Source organism: Phoenix dactylifera, unplaced genomic scaffold (genome assembly GCF_009389715.1).
Source record: "Phoenix dactylifera cultivar Barhee BC4 unplaced genomic scaffold, palm_55x_up_171113_PBpolish2nd_filt_p 001095F, whole genome shotgun sequence".
Classification (NCBI taxonomy): Eukaryota; Viridiplantae; Streptophyta; class Magnoliopsida; order Arecales; family Arecaceae; genus Phoenix; species Phoenix dactylifera.
In genome coordinates, this window is record NW_024068442.1 from 113,256 (window position 1) to 140,667 (window position 27,412).

The following is a 27,412-nucleotide window of genomic DNA, read 5'->3' on the forward strand; positions in this document are numbered from 1 at the left end:
TATTAAATTAAAAAGATTTCTTGCCTATCTTTATTAGATTCATGTATCTTTGTTGAAATAGTGTACTTGATAGCTATTCATTTTCATATCATTTTTTTAAATATTTTATCTTTATTAAAAAAATTTATTATTAAAAAAAAGGCCTCATTCATTGGATTCGCCTTAGGCCCCCAAATGTATTGGGCCGCCCCTGATGTAGTCTCAATATATTTAGCATATAAAATACCATCCAATCAGATATACTAATAATTTTATATATATATAATTTTAATAAAAAGTAATACATATACAGTAATACTGTAGAAGAAGATGATAGAGTTTAGCACCAGTAAACAATAAATTTGAAAGCCATTGGCTAATTGAGTCTCTCTTCGCATACTCAAAGCCAGTAATTTTAGTAATCCAACTTTGTGGTATCAAAATCTTTGTTGTATCATGGACAAGCCACCCCACAAGATTCGCGCCGCCAACATCATGTTTTGCCATGTTGTAATTTTCAATTAAAAATTAGACACCGTCCGCGACCGCCAGCCATTTTCTTCATAAAAAATTTGAAGTAAAAAAATCCACCAGCTATATGGATTTGATGTTTTAACTCCATTCATCCATGGGTGAGTTCTTGGGACCAAATGAGGGTCCGATTTTACCCCCTTTCGCGTAGACACCAACTGCAATAATAATTAGCTCCTCTCTCTCTCTCTCTCTCTCTCTCTCTCTCTTCTGTTGTGTGATAAACCCCAGCATTTCCATCCTCCAAACTCTAGAGCTCCCACCTTGTGGGCTCTGCTCTTCTCTTCTCTTTCTCTGGTGACAATGCTTCCATCCAAATCTAAGTGAGTACCAGATCTACACAAATAATCTTTTTTTCCGTCTTCGGTTCTTGTTCAAGCTGCTATTTTTGTGGTTTTTTCGAGGTCTTTATGTTCTTTTAGCTTCTGGATTTTGTTTCATCTTGGATTTCTTGAAAGTTCGGTTTTTTTTTTCTTCTTTTGTTTTTATGGATTGATCTGTTTGGGGGATTTCGGACGTTTCCTTGTTGATTTGGCTGTCAAGAATCTTCTTTCATCGTTCAAGTTTCGGGTTATGCATCAATGGCACATGGATTCTTGCTCATTTGGATCTCCCCTGGTTCATTGAGCTTGATCTGGTAGTAAAAATTCCAAATTGGGATCTTGGGTTTGCTGGGGCTTAGATTGATTCTCAATTTGAGCTCTTGGATTCAGTGGATCTCGAATTGTTTCATGTCTGCGACCCTAGCTTTCTTCTTCTCTCTCATGGGTTTTGGTCTGGATTTGATGTTTCGATTTGCTTTTACTTGCTATGTAGTGGAATCTCTGTTTGGGATCTCTTGTATTATTGTTACATTATGTCATGTATTAGAAATCTGGATCTCTAAAATCTTCAAGTTTTGGATTTTGAACAGATCTGGCTTATCTGACACTCCAATTAACAAAACCACACCAGCTACCCCTCGGGTTAGCAAACTAAGCAGGGCCGGATCCACCAGGTCGGACTCTGCGTTGCCATCCCCTGTGCAGAAGCGACGCTTATCAGTTGATCGGTCACCGAAATCAGTTGATCGGTCGCCGAAATCAGTTGATCGGCCCCCGAAATCAGTTGATCGGTCGCCGAAATCAGTTGATCGGCCCCCGAATTCAGTTGATCGGCCCCCGAATTCAGTTGATCGGTCGCCGAAATCAGTTGATTGGTCACCGAAATCCGTTGAGTCGAAGCCTGCCACTAAGACCAGTAGTACTGATGTAAGAAAATCAAAATCTTTTACATTTGCTTCAAGACCTTTTAATTGCCTATCTTCACTATATGCCTTTTCTAATTGTTTGCAAATTGGTTTTCTATCGTAGAAACAACCGCGGACATTGAAGGGATCGGAGCTTCAGGCACAATTGGCTGTTGCTCAGGAAGACCTGAGGAAGGCAAAGCAGCAGTTTGCTTCAGTAGAGCAAGAGAAGATCCGGGTTCTTGAGGAATTGGAGGATGCAAAGAGATTGGCTGACGATGCAAATGAGAAGCTCAAGGAAGCTATTGTTGCTCAGAAGAGAGCCGAGGAGAACTTGGAGATCGAGAAGTTCCGGGCAGATGAATTGGAACAGGTGGGCATTGATGCTGCCCAGGAAAAGGAGGAAGAATGGAAGAAAGAGCTTGAGAACATCCGGAACCAACATGCCGTGGATGTCTCAAAATTGCTTTCCATAACTCAGGAACTTCAGAGAGTGAAACATGATCTAGAAATGGCCACTGAAGCAAAGAACTCTGCCCTAAGCCATGCTGATGGTGCCATGAAAATCGCCGAGATCAATGCAGAAAAGTTGGAGTTTTTGTCTGGGGAACTTGACCGTTTAAAATCCTTGCTGGATTCAAAGCTGGAGAGTGTGAATAATGAAGCAGCAGAAATGGTTAAGAAGTTGGATTCTGAAGTTGACGCTTTGAAGCAAGAACTTGAGAGAACAAAGGCAGCTGAGGAGAAGTTGATTGAGATGGAATCATTGGCTGAAGGGCTTCAGATTGAACTGACTGGTGCCAAGAAAGCTGAATCAGATTTAACTAAGCTCGCTGATGAGTGGAAGAAGGCGGCAGAGTTGTTAGAGGTTCAGTTAGAGGAATCAAAGCAGTCTGAAAAAGCCTTATCGGATTCCTTGGCACCTGCAATGAAACAGCTGGAGGAAAGCAATGCTTTGTTGGAACATGCCGAATCTGAGATCGGTACTCTTAAAGGAAAGATGGAATCCTTGGATATTGAGGTCGCTAGGCACAAAACTGATCTTGATGAATCACATAGGCGTCTTTATTTAGCCCAGCAGGAGGCATTGGACATGGGGAAGACAGTTGAAGTATTAAAATCCAAACTTCAGATGGTGGAGGAGGAAAAGTTGCAGGCACTGAACAATGAGAAGGATGCGGCATCAAACATTGAAGGCCTGACGGAGGAAAGGAACAAACTGATTGATGAGGTTAATATTGCTAGAGATGAAGGGGAAAAGGTCAAGAAAGCAATGGAAGGTTTAGCTTCAGCTTTGCATGAGGTGTCTACCGAAGCTAGGGAAACACAAGAAAGACTTTTAACAAAGCAAGCTGAAATTGAAGATGCCCATGCTCAGATAGAGCGACTGAAATCAGCTCTCAAGAACACTGAAGAGAGGTATGAGGTCATGCTTGATGAAGCGAGATATGAGATCGTTTGCCTCAAGAAAACTGTGGAAAGACTTGAAACAGAATCCCAAAGCTTCAGCGGTGAGTGGGAAGAAAAAGAGCTTAATTTTATGACTGCTATTAAAGAGTCAGATGAAGAACTTGCTTCTCTCAAGGTTGAAATGGCAAAGGTGGTGGATGCACTCACAGGAGCAGAGCGTGAAGCAAAAGCTGCAAAGGATGATGCAGTCCAGATGACAACTAAGCTAAGAGAAGCTGATTCCAAGGGAACTGCTGCTAATGAAGCAGCAGAAGAAGCAAAGGCTGAGAGTTTGCAGATGAAGGAAAGTTTATTGGACAAGGAGAATGAGCTGCAGAGCATCACTCAGGAGAATGATGACCTTCGGATCCGGGAAGCAGCAGCCCTAGAGAAAGTCAAAGAGCTGTCTGCATTGCTCGCAGAGGCCACTGCCAAGAAAACTGAGGAAAATGGCGAGCTATCAAACAGGGAGAAAGATTTTGACCTGCTGCCAAACACTTCTGAGTCTCCCGACGTAAATGCCAATGAGAGTGAAGCAGAAAAAATGAAGTCAGAAACACCCTCAGGAAAGCTCGAAGGTTGTTGGACAGAAGAACCAAAACCCAGAGAAGCTAATGACAATGTAGATCAAAATGATGAGGAGGAACCTCTGGAAGTGAAAATGTGGGAAAGTTGCAAGGTCGTGGACAAGATTCTTGCATCAGAGAGGGAGCCTGAGGCAGAATCAATAGATGATGATCAAGACTCAAAGATAGATAGTGGTAGCTTTGATCAGATAAATGGATTATCTGAAAACATGGATAATGGGGCTACTTTGCCTACCAAGCAGCAGCGGCAAAAGAAAAAGAAGGCTTTGCTCCACAAATTTGGGAGCCTACTGAAGAAGAAGGGAAACCATAAGTAGCAGAGAAGCTCCACCACAGGTATCTCATTATCTTGTTTTAACTTCTGCATTGTTGTGCTTTGAGGCTTCGCGTTTTACGGTTCTGATGCTTGTGTTGATCTTTCAAGGCTTGTCTGAAAATTTGTAACAATATAGAAAGTCTATTTGAGATCATCTACTGCTTCTTTGCCACTTTGTTATGCGTAATGAGCATTGTAAAATTTTTACCATCACATGCATTACTTTATAGATCGGAGAGGAAAGATTGCTGTTATATTTGTATAATAAACCATGCACTCACTGTACTCATTGAAGGCATCATATTGATATTTACATTTAAAGATGAGATCTTTTTATATGTATTGCAAGGCTGTTTGCAATTGGCTTCAGTAATTCCTCATTTCGTTTCTTTTCTGTTAATACCCTAGCCCTGCTAGCTTTTCCAGATACTTTCTCATAACCACCACCTATAGTAGCTTAGTTTTTCTGCTGTTGTAAGTTAACCCTTCAGTACAAATCTGAGCTGCCTGCAAACTGGAATGTTGTTTTTGGTTGGTTGGCATTCTCAAATTTTGTAGAGAACTAGCTGGATAAGATCAGCCAATTGAGGTATCATAGTGCATGATAATGTCGAGTTAAATATGAGTCAGAATAACAGTTGAAAATTCATTTGCAAAGCCTGGTGGCATCGAATTTTCTTCATTCGGTGAATTGAAGTGTGTATCTGGCCATATCTGGTTTTGTTCTAGTTTACAGAGAAGCTTTTCATGTTTCCAATCGGTTCTAATCACTGCTAGCATTTTTCTTCATGATTCAAGCAATAGATGACCACTCTGCAGACTCAGTTATGATTTGTATCATAGATCTCTCCCAGTTTACTTCTTCCTGCACCAGAATAGCTAGTGGTGAATGTTCTTCATTCTTTTGTACCAATTAAAAGATTGCTAGATTATGAACAGGAAATTCCTCTTCCATAGCTTGCATTTAAATTTTCTATTCTTTTATTTATTCAGAGGAAGCCATGTTCATATTCTCTCTTTCTCGGTGTGCGCGTCTCAGATGCTTAACTGGGTTTGAGGAGCTCTAGCTCTCGAGGTATGGTCCATGTGAGAAAACCCCCCTTCTGACATCCTCGCAGATCTCTGGCATGGCATGCCTTGCTTGGCGTGGTCCAAGTTCTTCATCCCTGTTGTTTCCTTTGAATGACCAAATCTAAGAGGATGAATACAAGTCATGCAGCTCTCTTCAAGACTCTATACCCTCTGCAGCCACTTCTTTGTAGTTTGTACTCTTGGCTTTCTAGGGGTATTCTAGGCCAGCCTGCATACTACTATAACTTGATATTAAACTCCAGGAATCTTCCTAGTTTCTACTTTAGGTCAATGAAACCATGTAATGGTGGTATGTTCAAAGTAATTCCCTTTTGTTTTTGGCCCTTCTTGACCCTGGGTGTTTCCTAGTCTAACCACTCCAGTAACCAGTTTGCCCCACTGCAACAGACTTGTGAGATTCTGAGTCCATCTTGCCTGAACCATGATTCATTATGTGGATGAATGAGTGATTTCTTTAACATATTTGCGCTCATCAGTGATCCAGGATGCAATGTACAGATGAATTAAAATTGTAGATTTTAAAGCCTGTCAAAGGATTTGGATGAAATGGAATGGTCATTAGAGAGGCTCGATTGTCGGGCATGGAGCAGCTGGAAAGACCATCTTTCCTTCTAAACTCATTTAGTTAACCTTAATCATTCCCCCCAAAACAAACTCATGAGAATTGAACCAATTAATGTTGGAACCGACCCATCCTGATCCAATCAAGATTGGGTTGGTCTTGCTTGGTTCTCGGGTTAGTCTATTTTTTTTAAAAAAAAAAGAAATCAGTAAATAAATAATTGATTTTGTTTGAGAAATAAATCAATAATGGAAATCAATAGAAACTGGAATAGATTAAAAATAATATATAATATATTCAGAGGCATCTACAATAAAATTAGAAATATCTATAAACCTGGAATATAATATGTTGCAGAATTGCAATAAACCAATATTTCATTCAAACAAGCAATACTTAACCAGGATCATGAATGAAAAATCTATAAAAATTAAATCAATGCATATATATGTGCATGTATAGGGAGTGGGCTGGTTCAGGTTTGGGTCACCTGATCCATTGATCCGAACCGAATCGATCTGATTATGCTTCTAAAAACTGAAGCCTGGTTCCATTCGATTCCCTCCCTCCCTCCTCCGCCCTGTCTCCTCGAGCACGGCATCCATGCCGCTGGTCATCGAGGAAGAGCAAGAGCCGAGGTTGCTGGATGGAGCACGGAGGGGGCAACAAATCTGCAAACCTAGATCTGTACACTCTGAAATTGGTCACAAAAGCTCGGGTAAATACCTAGGATTTATTTTTGGTTGGGGACCAAACATGCAGGAACTTAACCACTAAAATAAGTTCCATTCAATTCCATTCAACTCGTTCCACAAGAAGCATCATGTAGGTCGTGTAGGGACTCAAGACCCTCATTCCTTCCCAGAAAATTTAAAAAAAAAAAAAGAAGTCTCAATGCCGTATCCTCTCATGAACTCCATGGCTCGTGAGATCATTATGAAAGTGGCAAGAAATCCTCCAACATAGGAAAGGATAATGTTTTTCCCGATGTTTTATGTTTGAGTTCAGAGCCGTTTTACTTTGCCGTTAATCTGGAGAGATCTAGTTCAACATGGGAAGTTGTCCATCTGTTAACCAAATGGCTGGTGTTTTTTTTTTTTTTATTTCCGGTAACAGAGAGTGAAAATTCAGTACAATCTTATGAAGAAAACACCACCTGCATCCGCCATTATTAAGGTAGCAAGATGAGAGGAAAAGCTCTCAAGTCCGAACCACTTCTGAACGCTCTATACTTGCATGATTGACGAGGAGATCTGTTTCGTGATTAGCTTCCCACATGATATGGCGACAGGAATGGCTGGTGATTAACGAGACTGACACAGTAGCGGGCATGTATTATCCAATCATAATTAACTGTTCCTTTTTTTATAATGGATTTCAGGTTGATGTGGTCATAATACCAACAACAACTCGGCAAAAAATGGGTGTTTTGCCTGGGCATGCTGCAACCATCCCAGCGCTCAAGCCTGCATTGCCACTGTGCACGAAGGGAGAGAAGTGACCGAGTACTTTTGTCAGCAGTGGGTTGCAAACAGTACTCATGCAGAGCTATTGTGGCCATTGAGGCTGTTCCTGTGGACCGCATTGATCCATGCTCGGTTCAGAAGGGTTTTCTTTTTCTTTTTTTTTTCTTTTTCGGAAACTAGTATTTCATACAGTGTGAGCATGAATACATCCAATGGAATCAGTAAACAACAGTTCCGAAGTGCTCTATGTAACTCCCTCTTTTCAGCCCATAGGGTGCCTTCTGAATGGCTTGCCACATATGCAGCCATCCAGTTCGCCGCCTAATTGGAAGGGGCATATGGATTTTACCCAAAAGCTTAGCTCAGTTTCCAAGAACTTGGAAAAGGCTTGGAAAAGGCTGAAGCAGAGATTGGGTGGATGTTCATAATGTTCTAAATGCTGCACTCTCGGGATGGGTTTTTTTATTTTTCCTAAAAGAAAGTCTCCATGTTGAAATAAAAAGCCTCTTGCCCCTCATTATCAGGATGATCACCAAGATCGTTGGCAACTCGCAAAGGTGAAAAAATGGTGGAAGGGAAACATAATAAATTCAAATATCAGTTGGAAGATTTATTTTGACATTGCTGATACCTTATTTCTTCCTCTGTTCATGGTTTTTGGGTCGGCAGTATGTGGAATTGGAGGCAATAAACAAAATAGAAGCTACCGTATCTATTATTGAAGAAGGGTCTGATATGGGATTGGATCAGAATTAGATGATCATTATGTTACAATCCCAATAGCGGTAACAATTTGGAAAGCCCCTAGGTATTCTTAGCTCAATTCAAGTAATTAGTAAGTCCCTCTGATTAATGATTAAGAAAAAGAACAAAAAAACAAAAAAATTGAAGTTACGATAAAGATCAATCGATTCTCTTCTCCACATTATCTCTCTCTCTCTCTCTCTCTCTCTCTCGTTCGTTCGTGCGTGGGCGTGTTTGCGCACGCACTCTTTTTAAAGTTTGTACAAGGCGCAAACAAGAGTATGGGCTAAGACCTTGAGGGATTTGAACCTTCCCAAAATATGACCTGATATGACCCACTGCTGCCCCCTACTTATAGAGTTAATTTTAATTCGCTTGCCAAAAATAAAATATAGACTAATGTATTCCAAATTACCCCGTAAAATTTGTAATAGATTAGTGTACATTCAGTAATTAAATTTTATAAGGTACACAAGCTTGTATTACCAGTTTGATTAAATAGAAAAACTGGAAAAGCCACTGCTTTCATGCTCCCCTTTTGATTTCAGTAGTCGCATCGACTAGCCTTCATTTATACTGATGAGCTTGGCTATAGATAACCATGTAGCACTCGACCGATATGGATTGGGCAGCAGATCATCGACAACAGTTTCCTTGGAACCTTGCTTGATGGCAGAGGAGGAAATTTAATAATGTTCAATCACCATTCACCATGATGCGGCTCCGCAAGCCTAAATGCAGGTTTGAGCCAACAAGTTCGATATCATGCACTCTTTTGAAGAGGTGGAGAATGCTATAACTTTGAGTGTTGTCTCCAAGGGCATCCACCTTCTAAAGCTTGTTCCAGGACATCGTCGATGCGCTTCACAAGCAAAATCTGTTGAAAGAAAATTCAGAACAAATGATGCCAGCAATGAGCCCTCTCCTTCCAGCTAAAAAGAGTTCTATGCAAACCAGCTATTCTGGAACATAAGCATGATTTAATCAATCAATTCAATGTTTGTAACTGCAAGAAAGAATGAGAAAAAACTGCATATTAAACAGCCTTGTAATGGTGGCCTAGGCAATATGATGATCAAGGTTCGACAGTGCATTAGCCATCTCGAGGGCAGATTCATGCCCAATGACAGCATTTTCATGTTAACCCTATCATTCATTTTTCATAGAAATGACCCTAGATCCAATATGTGCAATATGCACCTATAATTAGCTTTACTTCGTGGCACTAAAAGGATAGGAGCTCGAGTACCAAACAAGCCCATAGACATGATGATTTTGATGTATAAGGATATGCATGGTAGGGCATCAAATGAGCACAAATTACATCTAACATATGATTCCTACATAGCCAGTTATATCAAACAAATTATTTTTGTTGATTGCACAGGGCATACTTCTCAGCCACACAAACATCTGAGGCAGTTTATGAATTAGGTCATAAAAAATTGTGGCAATAGAGGGGAAACAAGGGAATATTAGAAAATGGAATGTTATTAGAGGTATGTGATCCAAGTTCCAACAAGGGCTCCTGCAGATTGCAAAGCGTCCAGAGAATGTGATCCAGATTTCAGCACACCTCCTTGCACCAGCATGATGCAAATAAGTTTTGCAGGACCAGTCTATTATTGGGTCCATAACTAGGTCACAACAACTCCACCAACCAACCGCAGGTAATCAATTGTCTCTACTAAAATAAGATGAAGATGAAGAAAGGACTTTTTCTAACAACCCCCAGAGTCACTTGCCAAAGAAAGAAGCAACCATACTTCAGCTCCTCTCAGGTTGCCCTCACCTCTGACCTTCAAAATATCCAACATCAAGATAGAAGAGAGGTAATCGAACTATAGCATCAGCATGGAACAGGAGAACTTCTGATAGCAAAAAAAATAGTAAATGTTCACTACCAAAATTGGTCCAAATCAAAAGTGAATTTGTATCATTTAAAGTTTCCCTACGTCTCACATCCACTAAGCTCCCAAATGGCTGTCCCCATAAAAGCCAGTTCACCGCACTCTACAAGATAACCACTCCCTCCTAAAACCATTGAAATTTTCATACAATTATTCTTAGGGTTGAAGGGAGATATTCAATGTACTTATACATGCTGGCAGTATTCTAGATACATGACTATTTACTTCCACTCTTTGTAATAAAATCATCCCACATAACAAAAATTATATAATTACTCGACTTTATTTTGATTAGCTTGTTCCTGATAATTTATCCAGACTAAATGGAAAATTTTATGAAACCTCGTTAATTTCAATGGAATAGTTTTTTTTTTTTTGTTGTATGTGTTTGATGAACTATTCTAGAAGTATCGTAAACTTAATTGGAATTTACTTTTCCTCCGCTCTTTAATTTTCTAATTTCAACATTTCCCAAAATTCCTCTTTAAAAGTTTGGCAAAACTGCAAATTTTTGCCCTTGGCATATTAATTTTCAATCCCACGTTTGTGATCATGATTTCACATGTCATGTCAATACAAGTTCAAAAATGCAGAGATAGTGTGCCTCACAAATTCAGCAGAGATATATGTGGCACGTAATGTGCAAATCAAATTTCCCCTATCAGTGACAGAATTTTTCAAGGATTATTTTGGAGAACCACAATCTTGATGAAGACGCAACTATTTCCCATAGGAGTTATGCTATAGACAGCAGCAAAAGCAACAATATGATGGAGTATGGTTAGCCTTACTATACAAGAGCAAATAGGTTGCAAATGTCGGAGAGAGTAGAAGAGGATGGGAGGACAAGTTGAAGATTTAAACACCTTATGAAGAGCTGCAGGCAAAAAGAATGAGCGGGGATCAAATTTGGGTGGATCAGTAGAGTTGGAGTACGATAATGGAGATGACTGCTTAGCTTCACTATTCCATCATTATGGCCCCCATTTATCCCTCACTATTTAATTGAACATAAATGATAATAACCAAAGCTAGCAAAAAGTAAAATCTGCGAACCAGTCTAGCCATTAAAAGACACAAAATCTATTGAAACAAAATCTAACATAATGCCACATTCTAAATATTAAAATGGTGGATTGTCCCTTCCAAGGTATTCTATTTGCATCAGGCTGGGCTTCTTTTGAGAGAGTTAACCCCCATCCCTACCACCACCAACTCTGCATCACTATTCCCCAACCCAAACAATGACCAGCCGAGAAGGATGCAGAAGCATGCAGAGCGAGCAGGATTAGGCAAACAAGGACAAAGAGGTTAGGGTGGTCGACGTCCAAGTGCCAGGTGGCGGCGGCGGTCCAGTGCAAGGAGAGCAAAGACTAAAAAGAGGGCCACGACTGATGTGCAATTGGGGTGGGCGGCAGTCCAATACCCTGGTTTGTGGGTGCATGTGAACAGGTATCGCTGAAATTTAAGAAAAGAAAAAAGTGTGCCTCTTTATCTTCTTCATTGTCAATATGCAATAAGAATTGTCCATAATTGAAATTGATAGGCAGAAAATGGTTAGTACCTAGGCTGAACACTCTTAAGCCTTGCCCACTTCAACTCTCAATCTCTGTATCACTGTATGTGTGACCAAAGAAGACTAATGACAGTAAAGAAGAAACTTAAAAAACTTTTAGCTGACTGTATGGCCATAGAAAGGAACCTATGATACTGTAGGAACTACAAAGCAAATACAACTTGGATTATACAAGGTCCAGAAATAGTTAAGATATCATAATACTTTGTTTATGTTCTAGAGATTTAATGTTTAAAACAATTTGCAAGGGGAGGCACCACACGACTTTCTTATGAGAAAAATCTGAAGTAGATATAGTTTAAACTTTAAACTCTAAAGGAAATCCAATACATTACATGTCTCCTACAAATTGGAAATGAACATCACTTTTCCCCTCTAAGATTCTTGTGAAAACTATATTCTGAAAATGTACTTAAAGATATTGCAAATCTGACCACATTATATGGACGTGCATATTCTTCGAATATAAATTAGCTAATCACATAGGGACGTGGATACAGGTATGTGCATGGGATTCAATGATGTGAATAAATATTCTATAAAATTGAGGGTGTCTACTTAATGATGTGAAAATACCACGGACTAATTTGTTAAGGGTGTCTACTTAATTATCAGAAAGTCAAGATTCGTATGTATATCAATGATAGGTAGGGGGTTATATGTGAAAATTCTTTTAACGACTCTGTTCAATCACTTGTTACTTTGCAATCCACCTGATAATACATCTATCTTCATGCATTAACATGTACTTTCATAATGAAAACTGTGTCCAACACCTTAATCAACAAAAGCCCAATGCAGGATATTCCATTACGACTTCTTTCCACCAACACGGCTTACGGTAGGTCCTACACTTCTCATTTCGCATAAGACTCAAGTATGATAAGCACATAGTTTAATAGTTCATGGGATTCCTCCATAATATGCCACCTTAATCAGAATTCACTGATAAAAACAGGCAACTAAGAGAATATAATCTAACATTCAAGCACTTATGATAATATACAATAACCAAGATGAGAAAAATTATCGCTATGGAAACCACCTCTAGTAGCCTCCAAACATTTTCAAATAATAAGCTTCTAACTTCTGCCATGAGAACAAGAATCCTGTGCGATTGCACCTCCATCCATCTTTTTTCCAGCACATCTCCTTCTAAGTCACCGAAGTTCTATTATGAATTTCTACCTCTTCTCCTGACCCTTTTCTTAAATAAGTCTTTTGATGAGCTCATCAACAACCTTAATAAACATCATGCTGATATACCACTTCAAGATATTTCTGCCTCTTTGTGGATAATATGTGATATGAAGTAACATATTTAAATGAGAAAGTAACTTCCAGCCAAAGATAACTTTCAAGGTTCGATAACTACCTCCATGCCAGCAAGAATGGCTGATGGTACCTCAGCTAAGTCTTTCAAATTGCGTTCCGGCAAAATTACTCTCTTGATTCCACACCGATGTGCTGCCAAGACCTTAAGATTCAAATAAATAACAATTAGAAGACTCATTTCTATACAAAATGCCATCAAATCCAACAAATAGTACATCAGAAACAAATGTTTGAAGACTCTTTATACCAGTACAATTATATAAGTTAATAGAAAAATAAAAAGGCAGACAGATAAAAGGGCTAGCAGTTACCTTGTCTTTGATACCACCAACAGGTAACACAAGGCCCCTCAGAGTCATCTCTCCAGTCATTGCAGTATCTGCTCTGACTTTTCTTTGACCGAACAATGATACTAGTGATGTTACCAAAGTAACTCCTGCTGATGGTCCATCCTTCGGAACTGCGCCAGCAGGAAAATGTATATGAATATCTCGATTTTCCAGCAAACTGATTTCCCCAGCAGCTGACAGCTTCAGATCTGCTGCTCTTGCTCTTACCTGAGGAAATCAAGAATGAGCTATAGAGCTTAAGATGAAATTTTCGCATATCAATTACCACTCTTAAAGAATCAAAGAATTTATTTTCAAAAGAAATTGATGCACGACACAAGAAATTAATAGAAGTGAAGTCTTGATTTGAAAGGAAAAGGTTAAGTTAGTCCCCTTCCATCCTTTGCAAGTAAATGTCCAAAATGTCACACGTGTCAAAATATTATCCCAATATGTTGATCAACAGATATGTACAAGATTATTGGTAACAATGCAGCTGGATGATATCAAAACTCTTAATTTTTTTTTTCTCAGCATGCAAAAGCTTACATGTTTGATTGGCCTTATTACCAAACAAAAAAAAAGGAGAAGAGGGGGAAAGGGGGGCAAGGAAAACAAATCTACAACATATATCCCCCAGCTGTGGCGCTGGCTGAAAATAGAATTGGTATTTATTAACTGCCTAGGCAGAATGGATAAATACATTAATCAAAATTAGATTTCATTGACTTTCGAGTATTAAAATAAAACTTTTGAAAGGCTTGCCAGTGATATATGGTGTGGTCATGTAGTCTCTTTCTATTCACATGCTGCCCCGGTCATGTAGTCTCTTTCTATTCACATGCTGCCCCACTAGATAATTAAAGAATAACAATTTATTTAACCTAGCTTCTCTATTCTAAGATAAGACCAAAAGTTCTTGAAGGTTCACTAATCACATATGGCGCAACCAATTTGCTTTCATCCCTTTACACTATGCCCTCCTAGACAGTTTGAATAGAGATGTTTTAGCAGAACCTTCTCCCCTCAACAAATGATAGACAAGATCACAACTGTTATTTACTTGATTTTCAGTGATAACCCTTGCACCAAAAACAAGCTGCAGATACACATTTTTGGTAGGTCTGTACCAAATATATTACCCCTGTTATACATGTACTCAAATTCTTTGTCAGAGTTCCACCTGAAACAAGCCATTCCACCAGCACTTGATGTGGTCAACATGGAAAATTAAGTGAGGGATGATTATAATTATGATAAAATCTATTGAAACCAAGCTAGGACTCTCTTATGTCTCATTCTTCAACCTATACCCCACATGCATCATATCTGGCAATTAATTTCGGTGGAAGAAAGGGAGAGACCTTATATTAGAGGCATCAATCATACAGTACATGAGTAGAATGAACAAAAAAATGATTTTTAAATATGTATAATTTTGTGAGAGAAGTAGAATTTTGTAAGTTCAAGAAGACATTCAGCAAGGGAAACAAGAAAGGATGTTTACAAATCTGATCATTTCTTTTCATGTGTATAATCCAAATGAGAAAACCAAACATGTAATGTATTGCTAGATCATGTGCTGACATTCTAATATAACATAAGTCAGCAAAATAGGAATGCTTTTCTCAGGAAATTATTTTTATTTATTCATTTTATGATCACACATCTGCTTATTAGTTTTAGAGGGAGAAAAGGTACATTAATTAACTGTCAATCATGCAGTTAATAATGTAGATCTCAAGTTAAATAACTTTTAAAATTTTTATGTAGACCGCGCAAGAATCTGCTTGAAGACACTCAGCTAGAAACAAGAAAAAAAGTTTACAAAACTATCATCATTTTGTGTGTTTGGTTAAGTATTTCTACTATAAATTATGATCAGCACAATGAGGATGCTGTTTTCATGACCTCCTTTTTGTTCATACATGTTAAGAAGCAGCATCTTAATCTGTTTGTCATGTATTCGTGGGACCTTGGTCTTTTTGACGTTAAGCTAATCATAACAGACTGGATACACAACAGCCAAATTGCCACATTGAACAAGGCATCATCATACATCTTTGAGAGGTACTGCTAAAGGAATAAGATACAAAAAGTACCCATGTAAGAGCTATTTGTGCTGATTCTTTAATAACATCTCCTAGTTGTCCAGTGAGATGCAAATCTCCCTTCCCCGCCATTGCTGTGGCTTCAACAAATTGAACCTCTCCACCGAATGATGTCCAGACAAGTCCAACTGATACACCAGGAGTTGCTACACGTTCTGCAGCTTCTCTATCATCAAACCTAGGAGGCTGAAATTCCCAGATCAACAATGCACATAAATACTTAACAAAATTGAAAACTTCAGATAAGAAACATAAAATTCCAAAAAGTGGCCCCAAACTTTAAAAATATAACTACCCCAAGAACTTTTTCCAGCATAGCCTCATCTACAACCAGGACAGAGGTACTTGAGAAAGTATTTGATATCTCCTGGCCATTGACACCCAGAGGAATAACTTCCATCTCAACTTCAGCACCACCAGCAAGTCTTTCATCCAGTAGTGAACTTGTCATTGGGTGCACATCTTTGCTAAGTTGAACCATGCAGTCTTGCTCAGCAACCTTGACAGCTGCTGCACGAGCTAGGGCAGCTAATTTTCTTTCAAGATTCCGCACACCAGCTTCCCTAGTATATCTCTGAATTATAATTTTCACAATCACCTACTCAAAGAGATTGTTAGGACAAATGAATCATGATACTGACACAGATGAAATAGAGGATAGTAAAATTGCCACAACAGAAATTGAAATTATTTACCTATACACATACAAAGAATGACATAATTGCAGAACTATCAAGCGCAGTAACTATCTTAGGAAAATCAAAACAATGAGGAATAAGAAAAAATGCTTAAACATTCCAACATTGGTTATGCTAATGATTCATAAAACAGATGACATCTCTGTATTAAGGAATTAGTGGACAAGAAATGATTCATAAAACCTGTCACCAGTAACAGGATATAGGATATTTGTTGATGGTTAATGGTGATCTAAGATATGCCTGTTTTCAGCCATCAAGGATGTTCAGAAGCAATTGATTCACAAAACTAATTGTGAGCCCAGCATATAAGATCTAACTAGCAGACAACATAAAGAAACAAGCAGTCTATTCTACAGAAGAAAGTGTCTTACAAATTTGAAGCATACAGCCCCTTGAACCCCAAAAAAAATGACTTTCCTTTTAAATAATTTAAATTTCCTAGCCACAAGATGAATTTTTCTTACTATGCCCTAGTGTCTCATTTACAAAGTTAAGAAACAAGCTGTATATTGTAAAACCCATTTCATTATAGAAGAAAGACTACAGCCAGCTAAAACTATCCACTAAACTTCCCAACCTTTTTTCTTCAGCTGTCTTCCACATTCCAAAACATATAGAAAAATTTCTTTGCAACTTTCTTTGAAAAGTCTTTGCAGACTGGGTAAGCTTGAAGGGGTTCACAAACAGAAGGCAGAAGTAGGTCTCGGAGCACACATAGGCTGGAAGATTATTACAATCCCCATGCAATGAACTTGTATGACATTTGGAAAGGGGAAAAAACACAAGCTTTTTTTATCTTCTGTCCTTTATGAAAAACTCTTCTCAATTAACTAAGTATTACTAATTTAAGTTCTATGAAAAATATGAAAATGACATTAGACAGGAGTTTTGCTTATAAACCTTGTCAACAGCATGGTATAAGAAAATTTATTATATTAGAAAAGAACTAGCAAAAGAAATTTGAAAAACATTCATAATGTAATATCTTAACGACAAAAGGATTTCCGCATATGCAGGCTGTCTAATAAGAAAGTTTATTTAGTAACAGGATCATACCTCAGGGATCTGAAGGGATTCAGAGCTCAATCCATGCTGATCTAGAACTCGCGGTATAAGATGCTTCATTGCTATTTTTAGCTTTTCTTCAGGTGTATAACCAGGAAGTTCAATGACTTCCATTCTATCTAATAGTGCCGGAGGAACAGGCTGAACCCTATTTGCAGTTGCAACAAAAATTACCTTTGACAGGTCAAAAGGAACATTCAAATAGCTGGTGATCACAATTTAAGGAAAACTTGCATAATAAGATGAGGTTCTTATCATTTTTCTTGACTTGATAAAAAAAAATTCAATTTCTTCAAACAATACTGTTACCTCGCATAAACACCAATCCTATATAACAACTATTAGCAATTTCCTAAAACATAATGTGACATTTGATGGAAAATCCATCTACAAGATGAAAACAAATGGTGGATATAATATTTTCCAACAACCACTGAGCTCAAACTATACAGAGTTGCAGTATCCATACATGAAACTTGCAAAAAACTATTCAGTTTAGGACACGAGCCTAAACACAAAACAGCAGAACAAAAAATTGTTCAAGCATATGTCCATGTTTAATGCACCCTATATGTCTTGCTTGGTACTCAAGAGGGCAATTTTGTGCATTTGGTGTTCTGAATAGTTTGGTGCAAAACAAGTCCTGACCACAATTTCTGTGCACGATAAGAACTATACAATCCTGAATAACAAATAAATGTGTTTAGATAGAATCATTAACTATGAGAATTAACAAGCATGTTTTAGTCATATAAGCATAAAGATCATCATATGAAGAATTTCCCATATCAGAAAGGATACTGATCATTGAACGTTTTGTTCTGTTCTGGGTCAAGAACTTCCAATAATGCTGATGCTGGATCTCCACGAACATCAGAACCTGTCTTGTCAATTTCATCAAGCAGTATAACTGGATTGTTAACAGCCACCCTCTGCAATTAGAGACAAGAAAAATGTACATGTCAATAGAAGCAGTCAGCAAATGGTTTCAAAACAAAGGAGGTGTAGCTAATAAAGAATACAAAAGAATACCATGACTATTATGTCTATGCACAAGAAATTTCCCGGCAAAATAAAATTAAACCATGACTGCTCAACCTTGGGAAATGAAGGAGTTTGCTTTAGATGGAACCTTGAATGCCAATCAATCATGTGTCAAGTATGAGATGTCAGTCTCTGGATCTCTGTGGCAGGACCTAGTATTTTAGCTCCCTTTAAATTTTTAAGATAGAATTAGTTTTAGGAGTCTTTATGTTCATCATTTCCCTTACAGTTAACATATGTTTTAAAGGGTTAAGAATATGTCTATAACACAGAAAGAATTTTTTAGATTTGATTATCCTTAAAATAATTTGAAGTTACATTTTGTCTATTCATGTTTTTGTATATCTATATACATTTATTCTACAGTATAACCCAAATACCAGAAGAGTGCATTCACAATGCTCCACACTCCACATCTCCATTTCTCCCAGGTCACGTGCATATGCCAAAGTTTCTGATTTATTAAAGTAATAGAGGTAGATTAAATGTCAATATGTTTCTGTATATAGTAATAGTCAAGCTATAAAATGTACAAAACATCTACCATCAATAACGCCAAAACACCTGCATCGATAATCCATAGGAAAAGCATATCTCATAGACATTTTTGGTCCACCGAAATATAGATCCATAAGGACCTTGAGCTAACATTACGTCTCATAACAATATTCCTGGAAACTCTTTCTGTTATATATCTCTGTGTTGAACATGTGGCTCAGAGGCAGGAAAAGTATATGAGCAATCAGATTCTTTGACCCTTGTAAGATTCTATGATCCAATTTGTAAGAATAGGGTTCATTCAGAAAAATGCTTGAAGTGTTCATAGCTACATAATGCCCATAGGTGTGCAACACCAAAACCAGTACTAGTTGGGCTTTTGTTGTTGTTGTCGTCGTCGTCGTCGTCGTCATTCTTATCTCCTTTATCCCCATCATCAAAATCACTATCAACATTATAATTATGATTACAATATCATCAATGCGCACATATGAGAATGCAAGTTCAAACAAAATAAATTAGGTTTTAATTATAATCTTAAAAAATGGTGCTATACTCTGCAAGGAAGGCAAGCGGCATCGTATGGCGTTTTGACCAAATTAATTGGCTGGAAAATTTAATCATGAATGTAATCATATATTGAAATAGCTAAGTAATAGGACAGTACTATAAAACCTCACATTCACAAATTTTAGATTGCACTATTATTCAATTATGCAACACAATATTGTAAGATTACATCTGTATTACAAATTCTGAGGAATTTTTAACAATTAACAGAATCCAGTTTAAAATAAAAAACATACCTGGAACAACTGAATTGAAATACAGATGTCATTTCTCCTTAGCAAGTAATTGCATTTAGAATGTTTTTTTTAAAAAAAGACCATAACTAGGTGGAAGTTGATGTGATTAGTTAGCAAGATGACTTTTGATAAACTAATTATTTAGCAGTGCTCCAGGGCGAACCTTTAATCCGTCAATAAGACGTCCTGGCATGCTTCCCACATATGTCCTTCGATGACCTCTGATATCAGCCTCATCCTTGACACCACCAAGAGATATCCGAACAAACTTTCTGTTTAAAGCAGCTGCAATTGATGATGCCAATGATGTCTTTCCAACACCTGGAGGGCCAACAAAACAAAGCACTGGGCCTCGGGCGTCAGGTTTAAGCTGCAGTACATTTGATTAAAATCAGTCACAATAACAGATGCAATAACTACTTAAAACATGCAAAAATGATGCCATAGAAAAGGTTACAGAATCAACCTTCCAAACAGCTAAATATTCAATAATCCGCTGCTTAACTTTGACCAGACCATAATGATCACAGTCAAGACGCTCCTTGGCAGTTCTGAGATCAATTTCACGTTCTTCACTGCCCTTCTGCCAAGGAAGATCGGCAAGAAGTTCGAGGTATACACGTGAACTACTATATCCAGGTTGCTGAGGTTGCATTTTTCTGAGTCGCCTACAAGCAGAAACTTAAGGTTAGAACCTTACAAGATCAGTAATACAATTAGTGTATCCTTTTGTTATTATGATAGAATACATTATGCATTGAGCATCCAGTTCAGGAAATCCAAGATTCAAGGTGTAGCAATAGCCACTACAAAATTTTCTAGAGTAAGAAGAGGTTCAAGCGAAATGCAAATCCGGAGAATTTTTTTATGTACAAACCACAAGCAATATAACTGATGCACCCATTACTCCATGTTATAAAAATTTGAATCTTATCTTAAAATCATAACAAGTTTGGCTTAGGTGAAACATAGGAGCAGATTACTAAGCATAGTAATTATGACAACTTTTTTAGAAGCTATAAAACAAATCAACTTTACTGATAATGGTTTTAAGACTCCAGAAATCAAATCCAAACCCTGACCAGATAAGAACCAACCAGCTCATCAATTTGACCCAGTGTTTAAATCTCGGAGTTTAGAACCAAGAAAGTCCCAACAATTGTATGATACACTATACAATTTTCATGTAAGTTGGAAAGAATCTCAGAATTTAGGTTGTTTCTTCTACTGTGCTTTTTATCTGTCTTCATAGTAACAAAAAGATTAAGGTGTTCCTTGCGCAACATTCTAACATGTCAGGCTATCAGTTTATAGACATAAAATAGATGGAATGGGGTTATATAAGATGGGGAAGGATAACAACAATATGCATAATGGAGCTCACAAAAGCCCTAATATTTGGCATACCTTATATTACATAGTTACAATATCCTATACCCTCATCAACTAATTCCTGCATCACATGAAAAACTCCAGCAAAGCTAGCCCCAGATAGCATAGTATGACATCCAAAACATCCATGAGAGAAAAGGAAGGGGGAGAGGTTTACAAAGAATTCTATTCATCAAATGAGTCTTTAATGTTGGTTAAGGAAATTGCACAAGAGAGTTTTCCAGTACTCCCAATGTGTTGTTTTCCCCCCAAGTTGAACAGGAACTCAGATGTGACAACATATGATTGTTTAAACATGATATGAAAAGCATTTTACGAGCAATCTACATAGCTTACCGCAATTCTCTTTGAGCATGCTTCCAGATATTAGGAGGCATCCCTGCACTCTGCATTTTCCTTTCCAAGGAAGCTATATCATCCTCATCATCATCATTATCCCCAAGTTCCTCTTTTATTGCCCTCATCTGGAGGAGTTTCAAGATTGAGCAAATAAATCAAGGGAACAAGAAATCTGAACAATAACCGTTAAAGGGAATAAAAAGTAGTGCACAAAATTTCCAATATGTTGTAAGCCTAAAAGATATGAATAGAAGGAATTCTAAAGTTTAACAATTATATCTAGTACGAGTCAAGAGTGCACTTCTGAAAAATAGTTTCTTGCAAACATATCCCGAAAATGGTCAGAAAGGGTGACATTTAGAACATTTTTTATATTTTTTATGACTAAATGAAATTAATTAGAGTTATCTGCTAGCATAATGAACCGCCCTCTGCCACCTTCACCAATTCTGAATATCAGCTGTTCGATTCTTTGCTCTCCATTTGGTATGCTTATGACAAATGTGTTCAACTAGTCTATAATCATAGTGAGGTACCCTCTCTCTTGATCTCGACCCTTGACCCTAAGTTGGTTGCTTCTTTGTTCTCCATTTTGAATGTTCATTTAAAACAGTTCATGCAAGCAGTATCTATCATCCTATCCAACAAAAAAGTTGAGGTGAAGTGATGGTGGTGGTTTCTGTTTCTACAGATTTAATCAAGTATGACAAGGAATTAAAATGGAAACTCATGTAACTCTCGGTTTTGCATTATCTCACATAAAGACTTACCCCTTAGTAACATCACACTTCCAAAGCTTTTACACATTTAGTTCACTCTAGTTAGATGCCTCCCTTTGCTTGTGACCACTCTTTATCATTCAGCTCTTGTTTTGGTTTCAGCAGCCCACCCACCATTTGTCCAAATATTCTCATAAGATCCTACCTTTCCAAACACTATATTTTTCCAATGCACTATCTGCAATACTACCCTTCCAACACACTGATTTTCAAGCTATATTTTCCCAATCCATATTGTGGGTCATAAGATCCTGCCCACCATTCTTATATGTTTCTTGGAGGGAAACAGGAAAAGAAAATCTTATACAATTTTTTTCGTATATTGAATCATCTTAGGAGCCAATATCTGCCAAAATTCTTTACCATAGTGTATCATTTACAATAATATTTGCCTTGACCATCTTAACCAATATGGTATTCTTTATTCTCCCCCTAAAAAAAAAAAGAAAAAAAACAAACAAATCGTCTCATTTGCATGAATGAGCTTCACCGAAGATATGATAATTAATAAGTTGGAAAGAGAAATAAACAGAAGCGACTGTTTTTGCACAGACATACTAATTTAATCTATGATATAACGCTAAGCAAAATTCCTTCGGGCAGTCCAGTAAACATGTAGAAGGTGTTAAAAGTCCGATCCACTATGGTAAATGTCAACAAATTTCCCGTCAAATAAGAAGTGTTGTTTCATGCTCCATTAATGGCAAAGCCCTAAATCTGAAAAAAATGCACTATGAAACCATCAGTAGCTATTTTAGGAAACAAACCTGTTGACGCAGGAGAAACTCTTTCTGTGATTTTGACAATTGTCCCTCAACCTTCTGAGTTATTTTTTCTGCTACACGAATCGACTGTTCCGCAAATAAACATATGTTAAATGCATAATGTGCATATTTGAGAAACAAGGAACAATAGATTAAAAAAAAAAGTCCCATATTGTATAATCTAGAATATACCAGTCCACTGATTAAAACTCAAAGGTATTGTATCATTAATAAGAATACATTATGATAAGAAATCATATACAGGAAAGCAAGTTTATCCATCTTCACCTGTAAGTGCCTATCCACTAATTCAGTTGCCTTTGAGAGCCTCACTTTTAAGTCAACCGAATCCAACATGGATAACTGCTCCTCAAAGCTTATTTCAAAACTAGCAACAAATATGTCTGCCAGCCTATGCACAGGAACTGACTCAAGAAGAACTTTTGTCCGACCAACAGTTTTTTGCTTCTGTAACCAGTAATTAGACAGCACATGTCACAATGTAAACGATAATGGACAACATAACTGAAAAGTGTCATAAACGTATTTTCACAAGGCAGACTGCAACCTTTGAATACTTGAGAAGGTAGAAACATCTAAAGACTCAAATATATTGTTGTTATATTTTCAATAACTCAAATAGGAACCAATATCAAAACTGGGAGCATTGTATATATTACTGGTACGTATAACTGAAAACAATGTGAAATAAGATGCAGAACAAACTGTTAATTTACCAATGGACACGAAAGCTTAAGCTATTAAGAATGGGGTCAACAATGTATATCAGGCCTCAACGCCACCCCCCGCCTCCTCCAGCCCCAATATGTGCAAGCCCAGACCATGCACGTGAAGGCATAAATGAGTCAAGAGTGTCTAAACAGGGAACCAGTCAAGAGAAGAAAAGATTCAAGAAAAATAAAAAGATAAAATTGGCTGGGTTTGATACCACATTAACTTACCATTAGACCCCAAAAGCTCCATATCATGTCAACAATGTATATCGGGACTTAACAAACACTAGGCACAACTACAACTCTAGTTTTCCAAAATTATTAACTACATTATTTTAGCAACTAAACAATGTGTTCAAATTAAGTCCTTGTTAATCATCTCAATAAGTTAATTATTAACCTCAATTTGCCCCACTCTGACAATGTTTTAACATTTAGCATACAAAGCTGTTAAAGAAAACTGAATGATATTGAGAAAGAATATATTTAAAATTCAAACTTCTACCTGCTCAAGAATAGAAATTAGCTCCATAGCACTAGCTTTAAATTGGCGAGATAACAAAAGAAGATCTGGGTCCTGTTCTGCTTGCTCCAACTCTAATCAAAGCAGAAAAGACGAAGTGCATCATTCAGAACTTGGTTTGTGAAAGAGATTAAGAGCAGATAGCAAAGAAATACCAACATCATACGACGTCATTCAAGAGTTTTTCAAAGTTTGCATCAAGTTTTCATTTCTCAGATTATATGGACTAGCTCAATTGATACACCAATGAGTTAAAAACATCAACTAGGAACTATGTTCATATAAGAAGGATAACAGGACACTTCACTAAGTTAAAAAGTACACAAGTTCTGAGATAGATCCCAAAATCAGTATGGCTTAATTGAGATATTTGGACTACACAAAGCTAGGGACGGCCCGAAGTTTTACTAGTAATTATCTATAAATGTACCCACCATGGAGGTTTGGAATCAAACTCTATTTTAGATATAACAGAATTAATTACTATTGCCAAGCAAGTGCCCCCAAACCATTGCAAAGATCAAAACCATCCTTCTACATCCACCAGCAAAATTCCATTCCCAGATTTTCCTCTAATTGTATTATGCAGGGAGTGATTGAATTATGGTGAGGATTAATCAAATCACAAAAAAAGAAAAGCTCTAGCTGTGTTGCAGCAAGCACCCCTCCCCCCACCCCCAACAGACACGCAAGAAGAAGAAAAGTTGTTCTGGAGACAACTTGGCCGAAATACGTAAGTCTGTGGGCAATCGCGCTTCCAACCATAAATCCTTCGATATCAAATGTTTTCTTACAGATCTAACATATTATTGTCTAGATCTTATTTTATTTATGATGATCATCTAGATTTAGTGCTACCATAACGTGAATATATGTTTGTGTTTAACCCCTCATGCATGAGGAACAGGAGATATTACCCATTAATCTGGCACAGAAAACAATAGTGTGATGTTCATTGCTTGATCTGAATTTTCTTTCTTGCGAACCTTCTCAATAGAAGGTTAAAAATTCAAAAATAGTAAAGGGAATTAGGCAATCCCACATCATCCTTTGCAATCTCTTAGCATGAAAAATTCTTTGCACATCTTCTTTTAGGTGTCCATTAAATGGAATAGCTCTGCAGTATGTACAAAATTATAGAAAATAAAACTTAAATACACTCTGGTGGAGTTATAACATTAATTTCCATCTGTCTACTAGCAAGTCCTTCAATACAGAACTAGGTTTCCATATGACAACCAATAGAAGTAATCTTCGTAGCTATTAATCCATATACTATTATAACAACCAAAATAAGTATGTATTTGTCCATATTTACAACTTTATTTTCTTTCTCTTACTGCTACTGATGATCCATTATTCCAAGAGTGCTTCATATATTTAAGCTGGAATCACTCGAATATATAAGTCTAAAAAGCAAAGTTCTTATTTAGTTGTATTCATGTTTGGCAAGAGTTGACTGCTTATTCGATGCCACTCAAAAAAATTTAAATTATTTAACAAATGGCTTTAAAAAAATCTGGAAAATGCTGTAACCTTCAGTTTATGAATTTAGAGAACCTGGATGAAATATAATTAGAGAAAAGAAAAACAGTATATCAAAAAGTACCAAAAAAAGTCTTACCAGCTTTTGTCATGTCAAGACGTGAGACACGTGCCATACGATAAGTTCCTCTTGCACTGAGTTCTTGAACACTGAACCTACACAAGCCTTCAAGAACAACTATGTATGTAACCCTTCCGCTTGGTTTTTCCACTCCTCTAGAAAGATGTAAAGCTCTTGCAGCAACTCCCCTGGAAATGAAAAGCAAGTTAATTGAATGTGATAAGTACACCATGTGTTTGAGTAAAGGTGTTTGACTGAGAAGAGAAAAGGTCAAAGAGAACATTTACATATTATTATTGCAGTGCCCAATTAGGTTTCTTTCTGTACTTTCTTATGAAAATAAACATCCATGAAACCACCTGCACAGTGTAGATCAGACAAAAGCCTCCTCTATAGGAAAATGCGATGTCCAGCACTGGGCTGACAAGCTAAAGATAAAACTAATTTCTCTTTTCTTGAGTGATGCTGGTTTTCATGCTTTTGTTTCTCTAACTTTGCATGGTTTAATGTTTCACATAACCAAAGGAAACACCTAACCGCACATCTAAGATACAGAAAATTAATCATGTGGACCCATGGAGGCTTAGAAGGTAACATTTTCATGAATGACTTCTTCCGGTAGCTATTAGCCCACTCTATTCTCCAAAAAAAAAAAAATGAATGTCATTCCTTCTCAACTCCACCAGATTACCTCTCGTGATACTTTTTTGTCAATTACCAGTACAAGAAAATCAATCTATTGGTCATACCTGCTGGCATGCAGATGAATATGTTTACAGTACCACTGGTCATAAACTTGGTTCACCCACCCTAATCCCTCAATAACATGGCTCGTCAATATACTTCCAAAAACTTAATTTATCCCATCCATCACCTTTATGCTTGCAAATTACTTTTCTTATGCTTTCCCAATCTTTTGATATTCCTTGTCTTGATGAACAGAAAGAGCCAAAAGTTTGAATCAGTGGCATGCAGCCTTCCAGAATGATAAAGGCATATGGCTCAATTGATCTTTATTTGCCTCATATGAAAATCACCTAAAGTAAAAGGCACCGTTAGCAAACCCTAAAAAAGCCATCATTAGCAGACCCTACCTGTTGTGCCAGTGAATCAACTTTTGCTGGTTCTTTCCGTCCTGCTTCTGAGAATCCAATACATCAGCCGGACCCTTCAGACTCCGCTCTCCAGAATCATTACCCACACCTTAATCAACATAAAAATTTCTACGCATTATTTTTTTTCTCGACCAACATTATCCGGAATAGGGAAAGAAAAACAAGTCAAATCACCTGGAGATAACATAGAACCAACAGCTGCTGCCTCAGTGTCCCTGACAGGAAGCACACCGATCAAACCCTTCTCCTCCTTTTGCCACAGTTCTTGCTCCACCAGCATCACACTGCAGTCAATACAATTTCAGCGCCACAATGTTCCAGAAACAATAAAACACACTCAAAATTTTCAGAGCTTTCAATCAGATCCATAGACGAATTTACAAACCAGAATGGCAGTCATAGCACCTCAAAGCATCAATTACTCGCATCAAAACAGATCCCGGATATCAAAAACCCTAACTCTGTAGTTTTCTCGGCAAGAATCACGAGCTGTAAAATCTCATTTCAAAAAGCGATCTTTTCAAAGAAATTGACAAAAAAACCTTGGAACTGCAAGAAGATCAGGTTTGAGAGAAAAAAAAGGAAACTAAAAGAACGATTCGGTCAAAATCATAGAGTTGACTGATTGATCACCTGCTCGGAGAAGTGCACCGGATTCGGATGATGGCACCGGGCAAAAGGACCTTGTTCCTGAAGGGGAGAATCCCCAGGCGACTCGGGAGATCCACCGGTTCCGCCATCCCCTCGACTCAGAAGGACGAGACGAAGGCACCAATGGGAGGTTAAGAGGAGAAGTGGAGAGAGAGAGAGAGAGAGAGAAGGGTCAACGCT

At 37.6% G+C, this 27,412-nt stretch overlaps 2 protein-coding genes across 8 annotated transcripts; one reads left to right on the plus strand and one right to left on the minus strand.

Moving 5' to 3' along the window:
• The first annotated feature begins 675 nt into the window (after positions 1–675).
• LOC103714044 (WEB family protein At3g02930, chloroplastic-like) lies at positions 676–7,449 on the plus strand. 4 transcript variants are annotated; one of them, XM_008801172.3, is made up of 4 exons: positions 676–833; positions 1,424–1,760; positions 1,863–4,110; positions 7,126–7,449. In XM_008801172.3, exons 1-3 carry the CDS (start codon positions 814–816, stop codon positions 4,089–4,091), a joined length of 2,586 nt encoding a protein of 861 aa, XP_008799394.2. In that variant the 5' UTR covers positions 676–813; the 3' UTR covers positions 4,092–4,110; positions 7,126–7,449. The 4 variants fall into 4 exon arrangements, with proteins under 4 accessions (XP_008799394.2, XP_008799395.2, XP_008799396.2 ...); XM_008801173.4 differs by lacking the exon at positions 7,126–7,449 and adding an exon at positions 5,084–5,640; XM_008801174.4 differs by lacking the exon at positions 7,126–7,449 and adding an exon at positions 5,130–5,640.
• Positions 7,450–8,346: 897 nt separating this feature from the next.
• LOC120107969 (lon protease homolog 2, peroxisomal-like) lies at positions 8,347–27,396 on the minus strand. 4 transcript variants are annotated; one of them, XM_039121494.1, is made up of 17 exons: positions 27,215–27,395; positions 26,756–26,865; positions 26,561–26,669; positions 25,485–25,654; positions 23,843–23,934; positions 22,892–23,071; positions 22,607–22,690; positions 21,058–21,185; positions 19,796–19,997; positions 19,493–19,699; positions 17,783–17,913; positions 16,973–17,186; positions 15,511–15,813; positions 15,207–15,401; positions 13,087–13,332; positions 12,816–12,917; positions 8,347–8,831 (listed from the first exon to the last, which is right to left on the minus strand). In XM_039121494.1, exons 1-17 carry the CDS (start codon positions 27,319–27,321, stop codon positions 8,748–8,750), a joined length of 2,664 nt encoding a protein of 887 aa, XP_038977422.1. In that variant the 5' UTR covers positions 27,322–27,395; the 3' UTR covers positions 8,347–8,747. The 4 variants fall into 4 exon arrangements, with proteins under 4 accessions (XP_038977422.1, XP_038977424.1, XP_038977423.1 ...); XM_039121496.1 differs by lacking the exon at positions 8,347–8,831 and adding an exon at positions 8,884–8,916; XM_039121495.1 differs by lacking the exon at positions 8,347–8,831 and adding an exon at positions 9,661–9,753 and having other exon boundaries at positions 27,215–27,396.
• Between the last annotated feature and the right edge of the window lie 16 nt (positions 27,397–27,412).